Source organism: Daktulosphaira vitifoliae, unplaced genomic scaffold (genome assembly GCF_025091365.1).
Source record: "Daktulosphaira vitifoliae isolate Bord-2020 unplaced genomic scaffold, ASM2509136v1 Scaffold_1, whole genome shotgun sequence".
Taxonomy (NCBI): Eukaryota; Metazoa; Arthropoda; class Insecta; order Hemiptera; family Phylloxeridae; genus Daktulosphaira; species Daktulosphaira vitifoliae.
The window spans coordinates 17533856-17560211 of NW_026099572.1; the positions used below are offsets into that span (position 1 = coordinate 17533856).

The 26356-nt window shown below is 27.6% G+C and overlaps 2 protein-coding genes and 1 long non-coding RNA gene across 6 annotated transcripts in view; 1 reads left to right on the forward strand and 2 right to left on the reverse strand.

The window, feature by feature from the left end:
• Nucleotides 1-26356, reverse strand: part of LOC126910485 (soluble calcium-activated nucleotidase 1-like) — a 219825-nt gene that overhangs the window by 134967 nt on the left and 58502 nt on the right. Inside the window, exon 1 of one of the 2 annotated variants that reach the window (XM_050693104.1) lies at nt 4581-4592. The exons of the other annotated variant lie outside the window; for it this stretch is intronic. The gene's annotated coding sequence lies outside the window, so the exon portion shown is untranslated. Of the gene's footprint in view, nt 1-4580; nt 4593-26356 lie in introns of those variants that run through there. 2 annotated transcript variants of the gene reach the window in all.
• Nucleotides 3384-22636, forward strand: LOC126910509 (uncharacterized). 3 transcript variants are annotated; one of them, XR_007705262.1, is made up of 3 exons: nt 3384-3477; nt 21041-21177; nt 21855-22636. It is a non-coding gene; the product is annotated as an uncharacterized LOC126910509 (long non-coding RNA). The 3 variants fall into 3 exon arrangements; XR_007705260.1 differs by lacking the exon at nt 3384-3477 and adding an exon at nt 15350-15521; XR_007705261.1 differs by lacking the exon at nt 3384-3477 and adding an exon at nt 16868-17021.
• Nucleotides 4863-6794, reverse strand: LOC126910466 (putative uncharacterized protein DDB_G0287457). Its single transcript, XM_050693057.1, has 2 exons — nt 6635-6794; nt 4863-6377 (listed from the first exon to the last, which is right to left on the reverse strand). The coding sequence occupies exons 1-2, from the start codon at nt 6708-6710 to the stop codon at nt 4915-4917; spliced, it is 1539 nt and encodes a 512-aa protein (XP_050549014.1). The 5' UTR covers nt 6711-6794; the 3' UTR covers nt 4863-4914.

Consider the following 26356-nt stretch of genomic DNA (forward strand, 5'->3'; position numbering starts at 1 on the left):
TCATACGCGCGCGCATACACAATAGTTACTTAATACGTGTTCGTAAGCAAGAAACTGTAGAGGTTCATCGTAGAGATTCAATTATATGTTTTATTATTATTATTGTATTATATTATACTACACCGTTGGTCTTTCAGTATGTTTGTGTGAGTGTACGCTTCAAAAGAATGTCACGCGCGCGTGACAACAGTGGTTGACTCCGCACGGCTTGACTCTTTCAAAGGCACTGGCTGCCTCAGATTTTTTGTAGTCAAACGGATAAGAAATTATACTATACGGCGACAACAAACAATAATAACAGTAGTCTGTATTAATAATAGTACGGTGTCGTCCCAATTGTCATACATTAAATAAAAACCGTCATTTAGTCAGTTCTATGGAGCACATTTCATGAAAACGCGACACTTAAACACAACACGCGTATAGTGAACATTAAATGAAATTGTGTAGGTTAAGATTTTTTTTATGTATAATGGAGATAGGGACTTTGTTTTTTTTATCTCTATGAAGCTAATCTCGCTCTCAGTGTGGTATAAATTATGGCGTAATAAAATGTAATTTTCAACGAGTGGTTTGTTAGTTAAAAATATCGTTGTACGATTTTAAACAGTTGAGCCCATAATGGCACGTAGGACTCACAAAGCCATGAATAATAATATAATATAATATAAAATGTATAAACGAGGTCTATATATTATTTTATACTCGTGCTGTCAAGTGTATACATTTTGTAATGCTTCTTCAATGCTATGAATGCAACTAGTAATAATAATTATTTAATTAGTTACACAATTCAACATGAATGCTTCCTTGGAGATCTTCATGCTAGTGACCCTCGTTTACATCTTTAAAAGGACCAACACACTGGGCGATTATTATTAGAATAGGATAGCTCAACACATTTAACAAAGCACGTCATAATATAACGTTAACATATTATATCTAGCTCTGACAAACAACGCATTTTGTCGGAGCTAAACATTTTTAAAGGGCTAAAATCTGATTTGCAAAGTGAATGTTTTAAATTCGTGAGTTCACAATATAAGAGCAAATATACGGAGTGTCATAAGTAAAAGAAATTATGACTTATCCCCACAATTTTTATTTACTATACATGCACTACGGAAACATCCATAGCTCATCGATCATGCAAGAACATTACCTATATGAATAAAAAATATATATACATTGCATATGGGAGTGTCCGACACCTCGATAAATAACATCCCGGATATTGTGTGCGCACGGACACTGCTATGCACGCTTCGTTCCCTTATTGGATAAAACGTATATGTTATTTATAGGTGTATAATAACACGTATGGTATTATGTGTTTACGAGAAATGGACAATGATATTTTTTAGATGTCAATCGAAGATTTAATACATCACACTATATTCCATAAAAAGGTATGTACTATTTGCATCTTATCAATTATAAATTTAGTTTTTTTTAAATTATGGTTTAATTTTATTGAATAGTGTTAATAAAATTTATTTATTATTAAATTAGATTCAATTTTAAGGCTTAATTAATCTATTTTCACGACGTATCGTTTCAGTTTATAAATCAACCGATGAGATAAAAAGCTCAGAAAAACAAATATAGAAAATACACCACACTGTATAATTTTAGAATCCACACCAGAATTTATAAATTTAACACATAAATATTGAGAATAAAGACTCTGATTAAACTGAATACAGTTTAAAATTTTATTAAAGGAAACAACATTGTATTAGTGGGATGCTGCATGATGAGTAATACGCAAATTGAGATTTTTCTTAAAAAAAAAAAAAGAATTGTTTCACCACAATTTTGAGATATAAAATTTAATTACATAATCTGGTCATCAACTAACCAATAATTCATTAAGAAATATCATATGATCTCCGACAAGCAGTATTCTCTCAGTTTTTACAATCAATTTTGTACAAAGAAGATCTTTTTTGGTTTTTAATCTTTTTTAGTTTCGATGTTTTTTTAAAATTAATAAAAATAAGTTTAAAATATTAAAAAATACGACATTTTATTTGACCTTATGAAATAAATAAAAACCAATTCAATATTAGAATAAGCAAAACTGTTTCAAAAATGATCAAATGGCAAGCAAAGATCATAAATTTAGTTTAATTTATAAAATGTTTATTTTCATACCCTTAACATAACTTAAAATAAATAATAATAAATAAACATACTAAACGATTCGTTTTACGTAAAATAAACAACAGTGTAATCTATTTTTAACTAAGGTTCATTAAACTTTAGTTAACTCATATGCATTAGAACTGTGTTTATCCCACGCAAAGTTAGATAAAATCAGATATTTTTTAATCAATCAAAACATCAATTTTTAACATTTACGTGGATTAGACAATAAATAAAGAAACTAAATTTAAAAAAATAATTTTATTAATTGACGCATATTACATAATACTATCATATTAGAATCTAGCTTAGATATTAATAATTCTAAATTTTATGATTTTTATTTTTTTGTTGGAATATGTACCTAGTATTGCGATTAGTTATTAGTGTTTTTTTTTTCGGAAATTCGAGAAAAGCGTAGGCGCTTTCAATTTTCACGTTAGATTTTAATATTAGTTACCATAAGCATGTGCTAGTCATCCGTGTAATATAATTTTTTTATATTTTCACTTTTTCTAGTAATGAAATAAGACAATCAATTTTTTATATAGAATAATTAGCTCGCTTTTTATAGAGTTAACGTTCAAAGCGTACATTATCTTCTGATATTTGTAGTATTTGACCGACTTAAAATTATATTATTTATTTGTGATTTATTTTTTATAAACAAGTTTTTCACCTCAAAAGCTAATAAATTATACAGCGTGAGGTATACCTGTAAACATATAAATAACACGTTTATTAGTTCTGAGAAGATAATTTTTAATTTGTCCATAACCCAAAACATACTGCTTAGACTATGCCACATATTAAAAAAGAATAACCATTGAAGTAGTCAACAAATTCGTTCCAAAAGCTCTTACAAGTTAAAAAATACTAATATTTTTTGCTTTGTGACCGTTAATATGTTGATGACGTTTTAATTCCACTGAAGTGATAACATACTTAAATTATGTATAAACACACGAAAATGATTATTTTTACAGATATTTATAGTACATCAAAATATTAGATTTTTTCTGATGTTAAATAAAAAATTACAAGTACTATTGCATCACTGTATAAGTAATAATTTTTTTTTCAACTTATTAATTATGACTAAATATTAAATATTATAATGTTACAAAAAGTTTTAATTAATAGCAATTAGGTAATTGTTTAATTATTATTGAAGACGTTTATTATATTTTTATAAACTATGTAATCGAACGCTTAAAGCAACAAGAAATTTAAGAAAAATTAGTGTAATTGGCCAAAAATAAAGCAAACAAAGGAACCCTAAAGATAATTGAGCAATTTATAAATATACTTCTCAACGACTAACATAAAGTAAGCATATAGTGTAAAATTTACTTCTAAAAATGGCTCTACTTTAATTTGTTTATTGCTACTTAAAAATTCTTAAATTTATTCTGACGACATTGCAATTTATGTTGTCAGAGAACCATAGTTAGCTTAATAGACATAATAAAAGTAAAATATAAGAAATATGTTTAACTAATTAAATTTTAATTTAACATTTTTAATTTTTAAAGTTTATTTCAAATTTGTTTAATTTATATGTTATTTTTTACTTTAATTATCATTTAAGATTATATTTATTTAAATAATAATAATATTACAAACTATCATGTTAGGTTATACTGTTAAGCACTTACATAAAATAGTAGTTGCCTGCAGTTGCATAATCATGTGCAAGTGAATAAATTATATTTATTCGAATAATAGATTTATTGTAATTTATAATACTTTTAGTAATTCTTAAGTCTTGCAGTAAAAAAGGAGATAATTCTGATTTAAAAGAATATTAGTAGTAAAATTCTAATGTATTAAGTTTAATACAAGTCGTAAAATTTTAGTGCTCATAATAACAATAATTTTTATGCTTGAGTTTCACTCAGTTTTTAGTATATTTTTTTATTTTACCATTAGCATATTATATAGAAATTATTATGTTTCACGGCAGACATCACTATTAGATACATATTCATTAAAAACTTAAATATCCCTAAGCACAAACAATAGTGCTATTAACATTTTAAATGACAATTGCTTATAAAAAGTATGTTCTAATGTCAGCTGATTAGGCATTTTACATGTCATTAAATTGAAAAGTCATATGAATAATAATGAGTTGTTTTATTCGAATTAATAGAAAATTATAATTTAATATTATAAAGTATTCAAATTCTAAAAATACAAATTACCATTTTAAAATTATCGAAAATTATATTACATAAGTTAAGTTTAGAGAATAGATGACAAATTTACTCGAATTGTAATGTTTGTGTGTATTTAGTCTATGATACATGATGTGCTATAATAAATATATGGTAATTTTATTTTATAAAAGTCATTTGTGAAATCAAACTTACCACGATTAGATATCAAATCACTATTTAATCAATTTTGATAGGACTATAAACTATACTACTTGGTATATTTTATTAAAATATTTGTATTAATTCTTAACATTTGTTGATAGTAATCAAATATTTTTTCTATTCAAATATTAGTATTTATAAATTCGAATGACATTGTTTGAGGGTGAATTTTTTTAAATATATCTTTTTTAATGATAAATTAATTTTATTTTTATTTGTTATAACTGTTATAAACAATTAATTTTAATATATTTCATCCGTAATAAATGTTTAAAAGTTACTTTTGGTAGAAGAAAATATTACTATTGTAAATAAAAAGACAACGCAATATTATTATTCTAGATACTAAAATATATTTCTTGTTTTTACACTGGAAATGAAATTACCATTTCTTGAAGTTACAGAAGACGTTTTTAAGAGCCTTTTGCATATGAGCTTCCAAGTAGTGCTTGATGAAGCGGTACAATTTTTGTTCTACTTCTTGGAAGACAACGACTGGTAATTGTTCTTTCAATCCACTGTATTGAAGACCTTGCAAGTAAACATCGGTATTGACCATGCGGCATTCATCGCTGTTGTAGAATTTGAAAACATTGACTTCGAATTCAATGTTCTTCAAGTTGAAGTTGACGTTTTGGGCTTGGTAGCGTTGTCCGTTGACTACAATGACGAAGTCACCGTTCCATTGGGTTCCGTAGATTTTGGAGTCAAAACGCATTTTGTATTGTTGATTGTTCAAACGGGTGTATGACATGGCGCTAATTTTTTGGTTGACATAGTTGCTGTAGTTGTCGTTGCTCTGGAGGTTGTTCATTTCCATAGCGACGTTGTTTTCCTTCCATTTCATGCTTTCCAATTTGCCAATTCCAAAAACTGCGGATTTTTCGATTGGGCGGGTGATTTCAGTTTTAAGTTGGAACAACATACCCTTGTGGGTAGCGCTGAAAACTTCGTTGGAGATAGCACGTTCCAAATCACGCAAGTATTTCCTTTCCAAAACTTCGTTCAATTGTTCGGTTTCTTTGCCTTGTTCGTCATAGACGGTGACTTCAGCGACTTCGTATTCAGCAGGAACGATTGAGGCTCTGCGGGAGTGGAATCTGGCGGATACATTGCTGTATACGTTCTTCATAGCGATGTTGAATTCTCCGGAGTTGAGGTGGTGCAAGTTGGATTTGTATAAACCTTGGGTCTTAAGGTTATCGAATTGGTATTCAACATAGATGTTGTCGTATTCAGGGTTGACAGCCAAGTATTCGATTTTACCTTGGTTCATGTTGCGGATTTGAGCATCATGGAATCTGATGAAATGGTCTTTGTCTGGCTTGTAGACGGTCATTTCCAATGGAACGGTATTGTCGAAACTCAAAGTAGCAACATTTTCATAGGATTGTTTAACATCACTGAAAAAGATTCTGTACAAAGAGTAGATTTTATCGACGGTGTTTTTCAAGTATTGGTTGGTAGTTCCAACGGTGGCATCGTTTTCACGGACATATTGTTCGAAATATTCGTTGGATTGTTCGTTGGATTCGGTTTCTTCGCTGGAGCGTCCGAATTGGTTCCATTCTCTGTAATTATTGTATGATTCGTATTGCTCGGTGTTGTCATTGTTTTCATGGATGTTCAATTGGTTGTTGTTGTTATATTTTAATTGGTTCAAAGCGCTGTAATAGCTTTGGCATTGGGGTTTGTGCATGTTTCTCATTTTGGTGCAGTCATGTCTGTTGTATTTTTGGTTGTATTCGTTGTATTTATCTTGGTACATGTAGTCAATACCTTCCTTATTGAATTCGCGGTTTAAGTAGGTAACGTCTTGGGAATTGTCATACTGGTGTTGTTGATCTACAATAATTCACACATAAAATCATTTGTATTAATCATTATATTTTTTATATTACACGATGATACTCATATCATCAAAAAAGAAGAAAAAAAAATATATTTATTTTTGTTGTTGTTGTCTAATTTTCATTAAACTAAATAATCAAAATTTATTACACAATTAAATTATAATAAGAGTTATTTTTCTATTCAATTTAACTTTTTGATAACTTATATTTAAAAAATATATTAGTATAAATTTTTAAAAGTTTACTCACTGTATTTGCGTTCAAAACGGGTAGTGGCAGCAGCTAAGGCTACGCAAGCCAAGACTAAAACAAGAGATGCCTTCATGTTGTTGCTTTGGATTAACAACAAAATTAAAATGTACCTTTTTCGGTGAGTACGCTTGGTATTTATACTGCTCAAATAGACGACATCAGCAAAAATTTACGTGTGCATAAGTTGAAAGTAAAATGCAGTGCTAAGAAATTATTTATAAATCGATTAATAAATGATCATCTATGCAACTATCATAAAACGTGTGCTTGATCTTTACGACCTAAAAATATTCATTATCTTAAAAGTTTTTATCATACAGTATGAATTGACGTTCGCTGAATTTATACAGGTAGTCAATATACTAAATAACATTTTTATATCGTGAATGTGGTAGACTATTTATTGTATTTATGTATGTTGAAATTTTAAAGATGCAAAATTCAAATCAAAAGATATTAGAAGACAAAAGTACGATTTTTCAAGTATTTAATTAAATATAATAAATTTTAATTTCAGTTATATTTTCTATTAAACAAAGTATTTAGTTCCTTTAATGAAATAATTTACATCTCTATGTCTTAATACAGTTTAATTACGACAAATGACGAATTAAACACAATTTCTTCATTGTTTGATAAGAATAATTAATTACTTAATTTTATAAATAAAATACAAATCTACATAAATGAATTTTTTACAAAATTCTTTTTCACTATAAAAAATTCCTATAATCTTAATGATACATGATGTTAATTGAACCTATAAATTCTTCAAATTATTAAAAAAATTAAATTAAATTTACACTCACGTGTTTTAATGAGAGGTATTATTAACATTTTAAATAATTATATTAAAAATCAAAATTTATCCTTTTTTTTTTTTTTTATAAAATACAATTGTTTAGAAAATATTTATATAAAAAGGTATTTTTGTTTTACAGTAATATTTGAATTAAACCTTTGTTAAAATTGTTTGTTTGTTTATATTATTTAGAAATATTCTGGGTACCAGGGTGTTGTTTTAAGACTTGAGCTTTACCCGGTAATTAGATTGTGTGAATATTTTTACTGGGCTCCATTTTTTACATACATTTACTACATGGAAAATGTCTAATATTAATCTCAGTTTGGATAAACAAATGTTTTAAAAGTTTTCTTCAATATCAAAAATATAGTTTGTTATAACAGTGATTATTATTTCATTTTTATGTCTATCATATAACATTATTTATGATTACAGTTATACTAAATTTAATTTAATTTTAATATATACTAGAGAAATGTATTTTTATTTTACGAGTTCGTAATGTTTTATAATGTTTCAACCTTTTTTTTTCTGATTATGTGATTTTGTAACAAAGAAAAGCCATAAAATTAACCCGATTAGAAATTAATATGATCAAAATGATATGATGATAGATTAGATTATGTATAACGCTGATGGTAACATTGTTCCCGAAATATTTTTTATAATTTTTAGTTTTTAATTAATATTTTAAATATACTTTCATAATAAATATTAATGTAATATTTATTAATAACCAAAGAATGGATATATTTTTTTATCGTGAAACATTAAATTTTTTATTTATTGTTTGCTTAGTAATTTATATACCTATAATTTAAATATCAACTCAACTTATTTTTGAAACGAACGTCAATAAATTATTAATATATATTTCTAATGTTTCGTAACATGAATAACTAATTATGATTAACTATTAAGCCAAAAAGACGTAAAATTTTAATAATTTATGGATATGTTGTGTCATATTGTAACTTTCGGTTCAAATTGTTATTTTGAAAAGTATTTAGCTGCCATAGTATATAATTAGTTATAGTTAATTTTACCTAAAATTTTATATAATTATTTATTATTATTCATAATTTATAATATAATATTTTTCATATAGATTTCTGGTATTAAATTTTAAAGTTAAAGGGCTTATGTTGAACTAATTTCATATTATTTAGTCAAAATCAATATGACAGACTAATTTATTGTTTTTAAGTAATTTTTTTGGTATTTTAATTGTTATTAGAGATGAACTCTTTAATATTAGTTCAAAATAGGGCAATATTTACTATGTATTTCATTATTTTATGTTATTGTTTATTATGATTTTTGTGGAGTATTTTATAACAATATAAAAAGCTTTGAAGCATAATTTAAATCGTGATGCGAAAAGATTATTATATAAGATTATTATTATATATATAAAAGATTATTATTATATTAAATGATAAAGTCTGTTGGTTAAAAAGTCGAAAATTTATTCAAGAAAGTTCTTACTACATTATTCCTTGTGCTTGTTAAAAACACAATAATATGCTGATCACAAATAAATTATTTTTAACACGTGAGAATAGGTACATCTGATTACAGAATTCCATTCCATTCATAGAATATTGTTTATCAAATTAAAAATGTTTAATAGCCACATTCTGTGTATTTCTATCAATTAACATAAATGAAGGTGAACTATATTAGAACTGAAATGCAAGAACTTTTGTTGTTCTAAAATATGTTACGTTAATTTAATTTTTTCCTTAGAAAATAATAAATATAAGTTTTCTGTTCTTTTTTGGAAAAAAAAAATTTTGTGTGGTCATAAAAGTGATATGTGAAGATCGGCTAAAGGGTTCTAGTGAACCTTTAACTTACCTACCCTAGAGAATAAGTACGATTTTCAGTCACAATAGGATTGTAAAAAAAAATTGATCATATAAAAAGAAACAAAAGTAAAAAGTTTTTTGAAGAAATTGTTGTCGAAAATTCGGATGCGTAGAATAGCAATCCTATTAAAACGCATTTCCCATCGCAAAGATAAAAGCCAATCATTCAAACGTTTATCAAGTTGAGAAAGACTCAAACCTTTTTTTTGTTATTACATTTCACCTCTGAGGTTTATTTTCTTCAACAGTATTACACTGTGACGATGGCAAGTCTATCAACCCGCGTCTGTACCGCTGAAATCGCTGACGCCAAGACTCGTTTGCTGCAATCATTGTTGCCTTTGTGACCTGGTCCCGAGTGTGTCGTTACAACGTGATGTCTACGATCAGAATGGGTAAGTGTGTTCGTGTTTTTGCGAGGAGATTAGATGTCAAATGGCACACAAAGTCGGCCGAGCTGATGGTGTGTAAAACTGAGTACACGTGTAGATGTTTGTCAAACGTTCTTAGGGCATCATGGATACCTTTAGGTTTTAACGTCGATGTGGTGATTGAAGCGAACGACTGGCGTTTCCGAGAGGGGGTGGACTTGAAAACAGGACAAATGGGTTAGCCATCAATCTGATCTGACGGCGTAAAAAAAAACATAGGGTCAAACTCCTCAGACGTGATTCGTTTGCGTTTTCGTGTTTTTCAAACACAACAGAACGATTTTTCTCTGCGAGTTGGATGTGTGTAGCCTATTGTTGATCCGAAGGTGTGAAAACAACAAACGGCTACCGGATAAAATAAATCAGCTTTCATTGGAGTCATCATGTTTGTAACATGAAATATCTCTTGCCTTTTCGTCCATTTCTAGCATTTCTGAATTACCTTAATCTTCTTCATTTTCTAATCACTGAAGTTTATACTGAAGTATGGCATCGAAAAATGTAATTCATTTAGGTCATTCTGTTTTATGTAAATAGTGTATGCATTTACAAATTTAGAAAGTAAAAACAAGAAAAGAATAATTTTTTCTAATTTTATGTGGTATTGGGTCATATATTAATTTGTTACGATCAGTATAAATTTTATTTTTAATTTTTTTATTCTGATTACGTTAGTATTTAATTACACTTCACGAGTATTGTAGTTAAAATTTATGATAAATGAAATTTGGCAGTTTTTAAAAATTAATCACTCAATTAAAAATGATAAAAAAATTTAGTTGATGGTAGCCACTATATTAAAAATAAAAATAGTATATGACTATTACTCTGATATTCATCGATAACTGAAGATTAATTAAAACGTTGAATATCAATCATAAATGGAATGGGCTGTGTGTGTTCTAAATGTATGTATTTTCTTTTACTGAGCATAAGTACCCGGTATTTATGTATAGATGTATCAATCTTCGGATAGACTCGCCCGTTGAATCAATGAGAATGGTCCATTAGGTTTTGAAATACAACATTAATTGATTTATCTCTGAACCGATTAGTGAAAAAATGTTTATAAGTTAGTGTTATTAATTGTACATACTGACACACGCACATACCTCTCGCCTACGGGATTCGATAGTAAAAAACCTATTTCGCTTTATTATAGGAAACACGTCATAAAACCAATTAACATATTGTGGTAGTGGGCCCTGTAGGAGTTAGTGGTGAGCTCGTAAAGAGTTTAACGATATTTATATGATTATCATAACGTACGCAAAATAATGACACGCATAAAACGAAAAAGATAATAAATTATTACTGAAATAAAAAATAATAATAATGGTAATAAGCGGCTATATTAATGATAGCCGCCGTTACATCATGCAATGTCGATACTATACACAACAACGTTAGGGTTACACGTAAATAATTACTGTCATTAGGATACAAGTATATGTCATAAATTACGACCGTAGGGACCGATAAAAAGTTAAGTATAATAAATAAATACATGTTGTAAAACTAAAATGACAGTTTAGTTTGGGTTGCAAGTTTTTAGGATTATGTGGCTAAATTTGGATAGTATTCAGATAAAAGTATATAACTTGTATGGTCAACGAGATTATTTTTAATTGAGTGTGAACATTTTTTGATACTTTATCAAAATTTTAACTTTAACGTTATAATGTCAATTAAAAAAATTATTATTTAATTGAAATGGCATATCTCAATCAAATTTTCAACTAAATATATTGTAATCACTATCAATGTGATTGGATCCATTTATATATATACAGCATTAAGCATTACAATTGCGATAGCACAGTAATTAGCATAATGTTTCATTTATCTGATAGTGCAATATGCAACAGATACAAAGTTCAATTACTTGTACATTTATAATTGTATTGATATGTATATAAAATATACTATTCGATTAGTAATTCATTTGTGTATTATTGTAAATAGTTCTTATATTTTGAGATCCAAGAAAGGTCTTGTGTTGAAGGTAACCAGATTTAATAACAAAAATCGCAAATAGTATTATTAGATATGACCATATTAAAAAAAAATCTTTACTTCTCATTTTATGTCTATTAATATGTCCAATGGTCGCATAATTGCGGTTATAAACTTGCACCTTACACTTACAAGGAACGAATTATAATAAAAATTTTCCGTTTAAATACAATCTTTATATTTGTCTTGAACAATGTCATATAACACGTGTTCCTGAGACACGATTCTTAAATTAAATCACATTCAATAAATAATTTTATCCCTACATACCAATAGTGGTTCCTTAAAAATAATATAAATTTAAAGAATGAAAATTATTCTATAATTTGTCTACTGGTAAAACCTTGTATAAAAAAAACTAATAAAATATTTTTAATGTTTTGTCATAAGTAAGATTTATGTTGACCGATCATTAAAATTAATAATATTTATGGGCAGTAAATAAATATATAACATTAATAAATACAATTAAAAGTTTAGTATAAAAATAATCAGAACAAAGATATTTTTTTTAGCAACGAATTTTATTTTTTTAATGTGATGTTGACGAGGCGACTCTCTTCCCACTCCCCACTTTGTACTAAACTTATATGATTATAGCGTATGCTAAAACAGATATTATGCTGAAAGTGAGCTTAAATGTTAGCTTGGATAAACGTGTTATCATATCATGTTTTGTCAGATTTTTGTTCTATTTATTTACTTAGGCCTTTTTTACTTTTTAATGTGTTTCTTTTTTAGTTTTAATTTTTTAAATCTAAATATTATTATTATTATGTTTCATGTAGTTTGAATATAATAATTGATATCATGTATTTTATTTTATTAGAATAAGAATTTGAAAAAAGAATCTTTTTTTTTTTTATTGAACTTGATTAACCATTGGAATTACTTGAAATTTGACAAACTTAAATAAAATTAAAGTGTTTAAAAAGTGTTGGGAGGCAAATTTTATTTTATATAAGTTAGTCGGTAATTAGTAAAAATTGAGCCCCAAGTTGAAAAGTCATAAAATTTACCCATTTTTTTTTTATAAGTAGAAAGGTTTAAAAAATTCCATAGAAATATTATGTAAATGAAATAAAATTATAGTCATTTTGAAAATTCTATTTATTAAAAATGTTTGTTAAAAATTGCAGTTGATTATAAAATTATCAAAAAAAATTTTTTTGACTAGTTTTAGAAAGTAAATAAGTAGACTAAACATTATTAAAACAAATTAAAATTTTCCATTTTCCATTTATAAACAGTTCAAAGATAAAAATTAATTAAATAACAAAATATGGACTAATTTAATTAGAGATAACAGACAATTATGTACAACAATAATTGAAATTATTGTATTACAGAAAACCAACTGTTCATTTAAATTAAAATTCAGTATTGAAATTAAAAGATAATAATAATAATGGTGAAATTGTCTACCGTGAAGTATTAGGTTTGTTGATTTTTTTTATGAGGATTAATTGTCTAATGAAGATTGCTATCAACTATAATTTAATTAATGTAAATTACAACATATATTCAGTATCATATAAAATGTAAAATGATAATTTTAGATTGCTATACAAATATAATAGCTATTTATACAAAAAATAGAACAACAATAATGTAGTAAAACTGGTGCTTGAATAATGTGTACCAAAAATTGACTAAACCGACATAATGAACAGCATACATTTTATAAATTTATTCTATTTACAATACTATAGAGCGATTGATAACAAATGGATTAATAAACAGCCCGGAAGGTATAATTGCTATAATTTTAATTTTTTATACACGATTTGAGCGACAAAGTCAAAAAACTGCTTTCAACAGAATAAAAAATATTTTAAAAACGATGACTAATTAAGTGATTTAATTCGATGGGCAAATATTTGAGAAAATTTAAACTTCAAATCATTCGAGCTTGGTAATAAGAGTGACAATTATAGATAAAAAATAAGCTTTGATAAACGTTAAGAAAGTTTTTAATGCTCTGTCCCTTACAATTATACAGAATTATCATTGCAACGATACTAGTTTAATTATGAACTGATTGCTACACCGCGGGCCACTAGAGAGCGCGACAGAGTGACTATTGGCAGTGATGGCATCGTGCGGTGGTAGGGGTGCGACTCTAAATATAATACAGCTAATTATAGGTATAAAAAATTGTCAAATTAAATATAATAAAATAAAACATATATTATTATTTTAATGGTCGCAGTAAAAAATAGAAATTAAAATAATAGTAATAGCGATTATACCATTACAGCAAACGACATCGACCACCGTACACGTAGTTAATTCTAAAAATAAATTACCCAATATAGTAATATACTAATATTTTACTGTATGGACGACGCTGCTAGTCGACCAAACACTGCTCCTGTGTGCATGTGTACCCGTATATACTGAGGGAAACAACTTCAATGTTCGCACACGACAAATGTGTCATAACTATTTAAGAATTTGCATTTTTAGTAAAAATGTAGAATTAAGAATATACAATTAATTTTAGTAGAGGGTGTAATTGTCCCGTCGTCCAAGCCACGAGCCGCCACTAACTGTTGGGTAAGATAGGAGTCTTCTATCTTATCATTTGGCCGTCGAGTTTTGAGTTCTCTCATGCAGTATATTCACTTTACTGAACACCCTGTATATCTATGACATTTCCAGTCTGTTCATTCGGTTATTTGAATTTGTCATTCTACTACTTAGCTTGTCTAACTTCAAGTACTCATTTTCTCAAATATCTGTTTATCGAATTAGAAATAATCAATGAATTTGTGGCTAATTTATTTGTAGTTGTCAATTTATTGTTCTGATATATCGAGTATGATTATTTTTATCATTAGACATTTTTTATGCGCAAATATCCACCTGCCTAAGTATAAAAATATTAATAAGTTCCAAAGTTGTGATATGTAATTTTCAGTAATTAGATAATTTTATAAGCTAGTTTAATATCTATGTTGGCATTTAAAAAAATAAAGTTGGTACCTTTGCAAGTGTTAAGGGACGTATTTAATTTAAAGTATTTAAGTACTTATAGAACAATAATAAATTAGATCGAGAGATAAAAATTACTTATCAAAGACAAAAACAAATATCTTCAAGTTTATTATTATTTTAGATGAAATTTAGTGGTCAATGATAAATTAATCCCCCTGTAAAGCAGTTTTAAAATTCTTTTTGTAATATTTCACAAAATTTGTATTTAAATTATTATAATATTACGCAGCTCTCTGCAAATTTCAGGTGTTTGCCGAGACGTTGATAAATTATGGGGAGAGAGTGGGGATGACAACATTGACCCCAATTCCAATACTTATTATTTTATAAAAAAATTTTACAATAGAGGGTTGAGAAACCATTATGAAGTACTAGTATGGAAGTATTATATCTAGACTCGCGATTGTTTAAAATTTATTTTAATTTTGAAACCCAATTGATTTGTTAACAGTTTTTAGTTGTATCAATAATAACTTTTTATAGTAACCATTGCGAAATTATTTATAAAATTCGATAAATGATAAAAAAATATTGATCCGATCAAAAATAGAAATTATTCATCACTTTTGTTAATATTTTACCATACACGACAAATATTTCGTATGTGACTATTTATTGTACTACTTCAGGGAATTGTCTCCCTGGTACCTACAGATTTTTAAACGTTTAACTAGTGTATACAGAATCAAGTTTATTGTTGTAATATTTCGCTCAATATGCACATGCATTATGATACTTTAATACGGAAAACTTTGTAATGTGTAAGTACTTCTTTTATATGATGGCGTTGTTGTGATATTCTGTCTAATATTACACTGAAACGAAACAAAATATAGTGTGTAATGTAGTTCTATTCCACGTATCATGTTATTACATCACTATCACATCCTGAGATCAAAATAGCTAAAAAGAGTATTTATTTATTTTTGCACAAAAGCACCATAGAAGTTTTCACGAGTCACATAAATGGATCATTCCGTTTTATTGTGACCTACATTGAATAGAATATAGTTGGGTTGTCCGAAATACATGCACGTGTGTATTTAAGACTCGGGTTAGAGGTTTCATTGAATTGAATTCATACAGTTTTTCGCTAAACTTGGAACTTCTATACGTCGTGTAATGTCATATCCATTTACTACGATATCAGTTTGCGTCGCTAGGTATACACTTTTATGTACTCAGCTGGGAAACGTCTTAATTGAACTCACGTTTCATGACATCTGTTTGTCAAACCCTAACCGTCTGAAATTCAATCTACTTGCCACTTTGGGCGCCTTTTATATTAAAGCAGCCAAACATTTCTTTATAACTGTCTATCTTGTAATGTCTGCGTCAAAGTAAATACTTGTTACAGGCCATAACGAAATGTAGCCTTTTAAGGGGACTAACAAAAGTTTCGATATTAAGTATGTTGTTTTGATAAAACACTAAATTACAGTAATGACTTTTTATTGAATAAAAAAACTGTTAATTCTATAGTATACTTTCTCTATTAAATATTAGTTGTTCAAAGCTCAAAATTAAAAAAAAATCAACAATCAAACGACAGACCTTATAACAATTTATTTTATATTGTTAAGACTTGTACTAAAAAAAATTCTAGTAAAATGAAACATTTTTTTTAATATATAACTGAATTTTTTTGCTGTCGATTGAAGAACAACTTTAGTTAAAATGGTAAAAACTTTATCAAGCAAACAAATACTGTTATAACAACAAAAATATAAATTAGCTGTATTTTTTTCAGTGGAAAAATTATGTAATATTCATTTAAAATTTAATTTAAACTAAAAATTAATATTCATTAAATTTTGTTCCAACATTAATACCGTGTAATATAAAATTAAACAATTAATCGTTAGTAATTTATTGCTATACGCATTAACAACTTGATGGCTTATAAAAAAAATTAAATGATTATATATTAAAAAATATATATATATATTTATTACTCAATTAATATTTTTGTAAAATAAATTTTCAACAAAATATAGGTGAATAATTTTATAAATCATTCACGTGAGAAATTGATTGATATATAATGAAGGTTAATCATATATGATTAACCTTTGACATTTTGCAAAAATATCATATGTTCTACACAAACATCGTTTTTTAGTGTATTATGTTATGTAACTTTCATGTAGGCTCAAATTTCTTAGTATAATTTGTCAGCAATTTTTCTTATTGAATCAAGTACGAATTTCACAACAGTTCCACCAAATGAAACGTTATCAATTGTTTCGATGATCTGTAAGGTATTAGCTAAACGATTTCGTAGTAATATATGCTTTAAAACACTATCAAAATCAAACCTTTGGCATGAATACATTTTTTTTATTTCAGGGTTTGTTACTGTTAATTATTATTATTATTTTTATTTAAATAATCATTGTACACTCTTAATGTTAGAAAATTATGAATGAAAATTGAAAAATGTAAAATTAAATTTTTAGTTGAACAATATTTATTTTTAAGTTTGAAATCAACTATTCGAAGGAGTAATTCTAATTATACTCTATTTATTACCAGTTCCGTCGTTAAAGGATAATCAGTACAACTTCTATTAAAAACCATTTTTTTAAAAAAGAGATCAACATGGATAACTATTGGTTCCCGCCATTTACTATTTACTTGCAATCAAGCTATAATAACGGCAGTCCTAGTTTAAATAGTAATCTATAATTATAATTATCTATAATTATAGAATTAAAAAATTATCAACCTTAATAATTATTGATTATTTATTCATTAATTGTTAATTAATTATTATTTATGATTAATAGTAGCTATAAAATTTTACTAAATCTAGAAACACAATTTTTTATATCTTCGTTACTTTATTTTATGTTTATTTAATATTATAACCGTCAGCGATTTTATAATGAATATTCATTAATACGTCATATTTTAATAAATATTCTATTGATTGAAGTAGAAAATTTGAATTAATGACTTGTTTTTATTAAAGTGCTAACTACTACATTTGTACTAATATAATCTGCATCGCAGAACGCTAACTACGTTAAAAAAACATACGGCTGGTTTAAATTATATTAAAGGAAAACCAATAATTAAATTTATTTGGTAAAAATTCAACACAAATTTTTTAAAAGCTTTTACACACAAACGATGTTTTTTTTTCCAAATACGATTTCATATTTACAAAAAAATCTAAATTGTAAATTTTAATTGATGTATATATATATTTATGGTTTCCTGTTCAGTGTTTTAGTTTTAATGTTAAAAATAAATTTATAAAAAATTGTATATTAAATTTCCGATTTTTTTTTATCGATATAAAAATATTAGATTAATTTCAACAATTTGTCAATAATCATATGAATTTCATTCAAATATGAAAACATATCAAGCCATTAAAATTGACCTTATATTTATTGAAAATTTAAAGTGTTATACCACTAGATACTTTAATAGATTTATTTAAGTTTAGTATTTGAATAATTCTTTTTTATTGAATATTACATACGTTTAAATACTTGATTATTATAAAAAATATATGTGCACTTAAACTTTGTGGATTACTTTTGATATTGTATTACTTGAAATATTGTATTTTATTTATGTTTTGGATATCGAATTAAGAGTTATTGAATTTGGAAGCAACTGAGGATAAAAATAATTTATTTAGCTCATTGTGTTTTAAATGTCACCCCTATAATAAATTGTAATTATTTTGCAATGTCATACAATATGAATCAATTTTGTTTAGTAGTTCAGCATACATTTATTGTAATGTGACTATTCCATTGAATGTCGACGTAATTTATCATGTTCGCTGCTGGTGATTTTTTGGCTGTTCTTTGAGTTCTTTACCGCCAAATTATATTCTATAAAGAAATGGTGCCTGTCGTTAGACTACCTCTGTTAATGTCTATTATGTTTTATTATATACCTAATGGTCACTCACTATACAAAAGTAAATTATTGTGTCGACATTTTGACAAGTAATAATTGTTTTGTTTAATTAGTAGAATTTTTCTTTGTATTTTCAACCTCGTCATAAGTTATTTATCAAATTAATTTAATAAATTGATCATTAAAATTATCGCAATGGAAAAGTTTTCAAGTATATAATTTAATATAGTTAAAATTACGAAATAAATATTGTTATACAATTACTAACCATGACAGTTTTATTAGTTTAATAATTGAGTTAGAGTGAAATGTTTGTCTAATAAGATCAGTCAACTATCAAAATGTCGATTTATATTTAATTGATAATAATTTTCATTATCTATTTGAATACGTGAGAAATATTCTAATTGAAAATTACCATAAATTATGCAACGAATGTCACTGAAATGAATTGTATTTGTCCAATAGAATCTAATCAAGAGGAAAATTTTGGTAGAACTGATCGATGTCAAAAAAAAAAAAAAATGTAATGATTTATTACTTACATGTTTTGAGGTCAATGCAAAACGAATGTTTTTTTTTTTTGTTATTAACTTCTAAAAGCACATGCCGGCGATGATCAATAATAAATCATTCTTAAATTAAACTTATGTACATTTTTTGGTTGCGATCAGACACAAAAAGCTGTTTTTGACGACAGCGTTACGTCGATTTGGCATCAATCAATGTAAAACTGACAAGCCGTTGTTCTCCTTAAAGTTTGACATGGATAGATGATAGTGCATCAGCATTTTACATGGGTGGTAAATTTATTTATTACCACAAACAAAACAAAATCGATGTGCCGTCAAGAGTGAATAGATAGCACCCCTTGAGAATCGAATTGTATATGAATTACGTGTGCATATTTAGACGCAAATTGTAATCCATTTGAATTTACATAAGTCCTTCGAAACGGAATATGATTTTATACAGACTTTCTTTTTCATGTTTTGTTTTCTTGATTCTCAAAAACATTAACTCTGATATCATCTAAAATATTGTACACGCGTTATTGATTTAGGTTGATGAAAAAATCCTTTTCCAAAATTAATGCAAGTTTCAGCTAATTTATAGACTACAAATTATGTATTGATGTTTTCTGAACGTTTTGGTGTATATGCCGTAATTAGTCATTCAAGTGAAGTCTTATAATTGTTTTCATAAAAACCATCTTAGGCGCGTTTGCAAACACTCCCATTTCATTCATCATCATCATGTTTAGGCTTTTGAACAAAATGTATAACTAAACGTCGGCTGTTGAAGTTTTTGTTGAAATTTCATCAATCAATTGAACGTTGACATTACTGTATGAAACAAATGTCTGTCTATAATTTATTAAATTTTATAATGTTAGAACTATAGTTTTCTAATTTGCATAACCCTAAGAACGTCGAAACACGTGATTACCCTGTGAATTATTTCCATGTTATTCATATCTTAGACTATTTCAATAAAAACGTACAGAGAATTTATTGTTGTAATAAATAATATTGAATCCCTTCTTTGTACACCTTGCAGCAAAATTAGAGTATGGCATTGAAACGCAATCCATCAATTTTAACTACACCGTAATGTATTAGTTTCGATAACATTTGTGTACTCAGTCAAGCTCTGCAGTTTTGTTTGAGTCTAATGTGAAATATGTTTAGGTCACATGTCGATTTGAATAACATAATAAAGTACTTTGTGATTTCCTTGGTTGTTTGCAGAAGCTGTGACTGTATGACCTCATGACGAATGGCGTTTAAATTAACCACGTAAAATGACGTTTAATCCAAAAAGGGGTTGATTTGAAAATTTAGCACTAGATAGACGTCGGGCCACAGGCTGATCACATTTGTCGCATAACCTTCCAGGGAGGGATTCAAATGACGCTACCTTATTATTGTATTATCAGCACAACGGCGAAATAGCTACAGTAATGATAATACAGTATGATTGGAGGTGGGGCACCGAGGCAAGCATCTATCAATGGACTTGAGACGACGGCCTTAAAACGTCCACTAATGCAAAGTTAATCGACAATAATTCTGTCCGATAAAATCTCAATGCTTAGTATAATATATCTTTACGCGTATTGTTACTTTATTTCAATGGTTATAGGGCACACACATATGATATTATTTTATATTTTTTCCATTTCTGTTGCAATATAATAAAAAATAAATACCACCGAACGCATACTCACGACCAACGACGTAATAATATAAAATAATGTTATGTTGCGTTTCATACACATACTTTACACGAGATTGTCATAGGCTGTCACAATTGTCGACATAAATTCCAATTAAAATCACGCTCCATCGTCATTTTATTGTTAATATAATACAATAAATTTTATTTTATGTTGCAGGGTTCAATACCGTCACAACTGCCTGTCGCATGCATTCCCTTTTCTTTAACAACACATCAAAATGTTTAGTTAATTAAACCTGCAGCCATAAACCAAAGTCTCCGTTGCTGTTTCACACATTACGAGAAAGCATTCTAGTGAGTTAATATGTAATCATACAATTTGTCAGTTATAAAATCGGCTCTCGTTATGTTAATTAATTGTAATTAATCTACGAATCTTACTGTGACCACATTTAATGATCATTACGTCAAAATAACTCAATTTTAATCTATTTCGATCCTGTCATCGACAAAAATGAAAATAAAAAATTGTGAAAAACCACACAATTTTAAACAAATTTTGAAAAACGACTCAAAATTATGCTTTTGTAAAAAATTGCATTTTACAAATTTTTTTTCTGAATTTTAAAACAATAATTACTATTTTTTAAAACACTGATACGAATGAAATTAGCAACAAGTTTTATTTTATTATTTTCATTATGAAAATTCAATAAAAACTCAAGTACAGGAAGGATTTGTAAGAGACCACCCACGTGTATAAATAAAATTGTTTAACTCAATTTTTGAAAATGTCTTACAACATCTGATAACTTTTTAACTATATTAAAATAAAATTTTTGGAGTGTACTATAATCTAAAAAAAAAAAAACATCCCATGATTTTTCTACTATAATAATTCGGACGTCAAATTAGTAATTCTTACAATTTAGTGTTTGCAAAATTAGAAATATAGAAATTAAATTTGTATTCTTAACTTTTTTTATAAATCAAGGATGGGTTTTTTAAATAATCGGGTTTGTTATTTTCAGAACATTTCTGCTCTACATGTGAAACTTGACGCCATCGTCAATAACGTCAAAGGAAGCACACCGTTTTGTAATTTCATTCACGTCGGAAGTAATTCTGCGAATCACGAGGCTGCCGTGCGAAACTAATTAACAACCGACGTAGCAATGAACACGTTTTGTGAGCCGTCACGACTGCCGCCGTACGTTTAAATTGAAATCCAATCACGTTTGATAATGACCAAACAGAGACTTATATTAATAACAATAAAGATAAAATTACCTTTTAACAGACGTTTAATATGCCGAGAGAAATAATTTTGTAAAACTGCATTTTTTCCTAATGAGCACAAAGCAGTCGATTATTTTTTTCTTAAGCATGTCACGATCGACGGGCTACTAAACTTTCCGGAGTTGTGGTTATTGGCGATGACATCGATAGCTGTGACTTGTTAAGTGTCCGTAAAAGCGGTTAAAGGCCACTTATGCCTCAAGTGTAAGAGTTGGCAGTTTGATGTTTTACTCCTATTGCGGGAAATAACATTCCAAACGTAATTGCTTTTAACTCAATTCGTATCAACAACTCCGAAGACTAATTACGCTTGTAAAAGCTACACAATTTTAGTTGAAGCATTGTAATTGTGTTGTTTTTTTTCATAAATAATATTTTTTTCATTTCTACTAAATAAATGCCCATTTTAATTTGCAAAACAATAAATAAAATATGTTATAATTTTTTAAATATTTATTTGTCGACATTTCAGTAAGAAATAGATAATAAATAATTATGGCATTGTTCATACTAATATAAGTTCAATTTAATAATTTACACATGTACATGTTTATTCATTAATTCAGTAGTAAACTAAACTTTGATACATTTCAGTTTAAATAGTAGATTATTGCCTAGTATCAAATATTAAATTACATAAATAAAGATAAAAATTACCATGGTTACAGTAAAGTTCATCCAAGAAAATATTTGTTGAATAATGAAAATATTATGCTAAATTCCATTTAATAGTATCACATGATAAAAATATTTCTCTTAATGAGTTCTTGATCATATGAAAAATAAAGAATTACATATTTTCATAGAAATGATAAAATAAAATGTAACGCTATACATTTTCTTTGACATCTTAATGATACAAAAATTTCATTAAGACGACTTAAATATAATTTATCTTAAAAATTATTTACTATGATAAAAATGGTATTATTTTACTCTTGCATTACCAGTTTAAGGTTCATTGTGGGGAATGGTAAATCACTGGTTAAAAAGCAAGAAAGCTAATAATAAGATAATTGAGCTCAGTAAAAAGGAGTACCTATCCGGCCACTCTTTCGGTAATAAAATGGTGAACTTTACAAAACAAACCAAGTACAAAACACCTTACAAATGGGATAGCTCACTTTCGTAAACGCAGCACTTAGTTTAAGTTTTAGGGGTGTCGGTTTGCAGTTGAAAGAGCAGTATTGTTAACCTTTCCATGGTCTAGCAAACTAGCGATCACAATGCTATACAGGCAACATAATTAATAGGCCTTTTGGTATAGTCGCCATGTATACCGAAAGACACCAAGTGGGTGAAAAAGGTTTTCAATTTTATAAAAAAAACTTTCCTCCCACCTAAATGTAAAAGCACACAACTCTCCACGCTCGAATACAAGTCATCAGCGAGAACGACAAAACACATTGTACTCCCCGGGGAATTTATCGTTGCTGGTAAGAGAGAATTACACGCACATATTATATTATATATATGTGTGTATAGAGCGAGTGTATAAATGTGTACGCAGTTTATTATTACTGGCCCGTTTACAGGGCAATTTGGGAAGGCAGGAAATCATAATTCACCGGTACGGGGAATGCTAAAAGCTTTTCGAAAGTCCCTTTCCCGCAGTGGTCGTCTTCCTCTACCGGTCATATAAAAGGTCTTGTCGCATTGTGATGCAGCCGCTGGCCAATTACTAACCGGAAAATGAAGTTACGGCGAATACAAATACAATGAACAATGTCAAGAAATTATGTATTCCCATTCCGGTTAACCAATAGGAATTTCTTTTTGTTGACCAAAACAATAACATTTTGTCACATTTGAATAAAAGTTGAATTCAGCCTAAATACGCATCCAGCAGATTTATACGAATATTTTTTAGAGCTAAAGTTATACAACACTTGTGAATTGTGGGCTGAACTTTGCCAAGAAATATATTGATGTCAGCTACATATTGTATAACAATTAGAATGTAAAAAAATAAATATAGATATTATGATTCGAATTTATTAAATTTCTTAAAGTTCTGATATTTATAATATTTAAACAAATAAACATTATATTTGTCTTATCAACTGCAAAAGTTACAACAATACGTTTTCATTGTTATATTCCTTTGGTTTTTTATTTAAATTTTTAAATAAATAAATGTAAAATTAGGATGTATAAACATTAGAAGACTCAATAATGCACACAGATATCTTTTAACACGTGATACCATGCTGTGGGTATCGTCTGTCCATGACCGCTTTGTGAAACCTATACACTTATCGTCGCCCTAATTAATTCACTAACGCTGCTCTCTTTATATCTTTCTTCTCTCTGCACTCATTTGTTCGTTACACAAGAAAGAATCTGTTACTTTAAACACGTATATGTACTAAAGACCGACCTCTGTATTTCTATCAACGGTCTCCGCACTGGCGGAGGCGGGACCTCGTCAAGGGGAAATTATATTAATGGTCGGCACGTCAAACCCGCGTGTAATTAACCGAAACGTCGTTTCCTCCCCATCATCATCATCATCATCATCATCATGCAGTGTGTGTGCTTTGCTCAGTCATCGTCATTTATTATTGTCGGCGGTATTTATACGTTTTCAAACATCCCCGACGTTTACACCTGGACATGAACGAGTGTATTCTAAGACCAAAATAATAATAATAATAATATTATTTTATATACATACAAGCACATATGGTATATATATATATATATATATATATTAATAAAGGGGAGGACAGAAGAATAATAAAGGTTTTTTCAGCATTTCAGTGAAACGTCGTTGCGTATTAGCCTTGTCATCGTGACTTGCCTTGTGTGTGACGCGACGTCCTCACGGGTTATATGCATGCACCCTACTCGTGATGCCACCAACATGGTCGTTTTTTTGACCCGTCTTCACTAAAAATCATTGCACCGGATGTACGCTGGAAAAGCATAGAGTAGAACGTGCGAATAACGTATAAAAATACCTGTTTGGAAAGACTATATCATGTACATATCTATGAGAAAAAGTTAGTCAAAGTTTTGACGAATCTATTTTAAGTATTCAACGTTTAACTCGTGTGAAATAAGTATTGTTTGCTGACACAGAAAAGTATGGTTCTTATTATATCATAAAGATGCTTTAGCGATATCCTTGACAACGAATTTGTCATAAATTATACAGGACAACAGATATTTTGTTATCTATAAAATTTTGTTTTATTATGTTTTAATANGCTTTAGCGATATCCTTGACAACGAATTTGTCATAAATTATACAGGACAACAGATATTTTGTTATCTATAAAATTTTGTTTTAATTTCGATGATGACTCCGTATATGGCTTCAGATTTTTGCCGTCACGTCTAGTTTTTAAGATAATTACTAATTGGTAATTAAATGATAAATAAACAATTAAATAAATGATAAATACCCCAAATTTAAATGCCGGGTTATTTTAGTTACTTAAATCCTTATAGTATAACGTTCATATTATAGTGTAGCATTTTACACTTACACTGTTAATCTGAATTCAGCTATAATGAAGTTTATTTGTAGTGAAAAATCAAAGTCACTTATTATTTACGAAGGCTTCAAATTTCGTTTTCACAAAGCACTTAAAGATGATGTACGGAGATAGCCTTGCTGCGTCAAAAATTGCTTTTTGAAATTATCTCCTTTAAATAAAATAGTAGGCAGTAATATTGATCCAGCAACGATAAATCGGATGAATATGTCCTCTAAATAGGAATATTTTGAGTAATTCTTTTTTTTTTTTTTAATGCATTAGATGACATTTTGTGAAAATCAGCAAAAGTTATTCACTCGAATTTAAAAAAAAAGAAGTATATCGGATTTAACAACCTCAAAATATGCCTGACCGCAACTCATACTTCATTTAAGGATTGGGACGATTAAAAATAAATAAATAGGATTTAACTATAGAAAGTTAACCCTAAAATTTACCCTTAGGAATAATTTTTTTTATAATAAAATTAATGTTTACAATGGTTAAGTAAAATTAATTAAATTTTAATCTCAAGATTATTCATGAAAAATCATCAAGAACTAGAGTAGTAAACTTTATAAATTATACAGTATAAATGAGTAAGCTACAGAATTGTAATAATTTTTATTTAATAAAAATGGATCAAACAATTTTTATTTTATTTGACATTACATGAAACATTTATAAAATGTTAAACGTTTAAACGTTAAATTAAACGTTTTTTAAATTTAAATAAATATGTTTAAAAT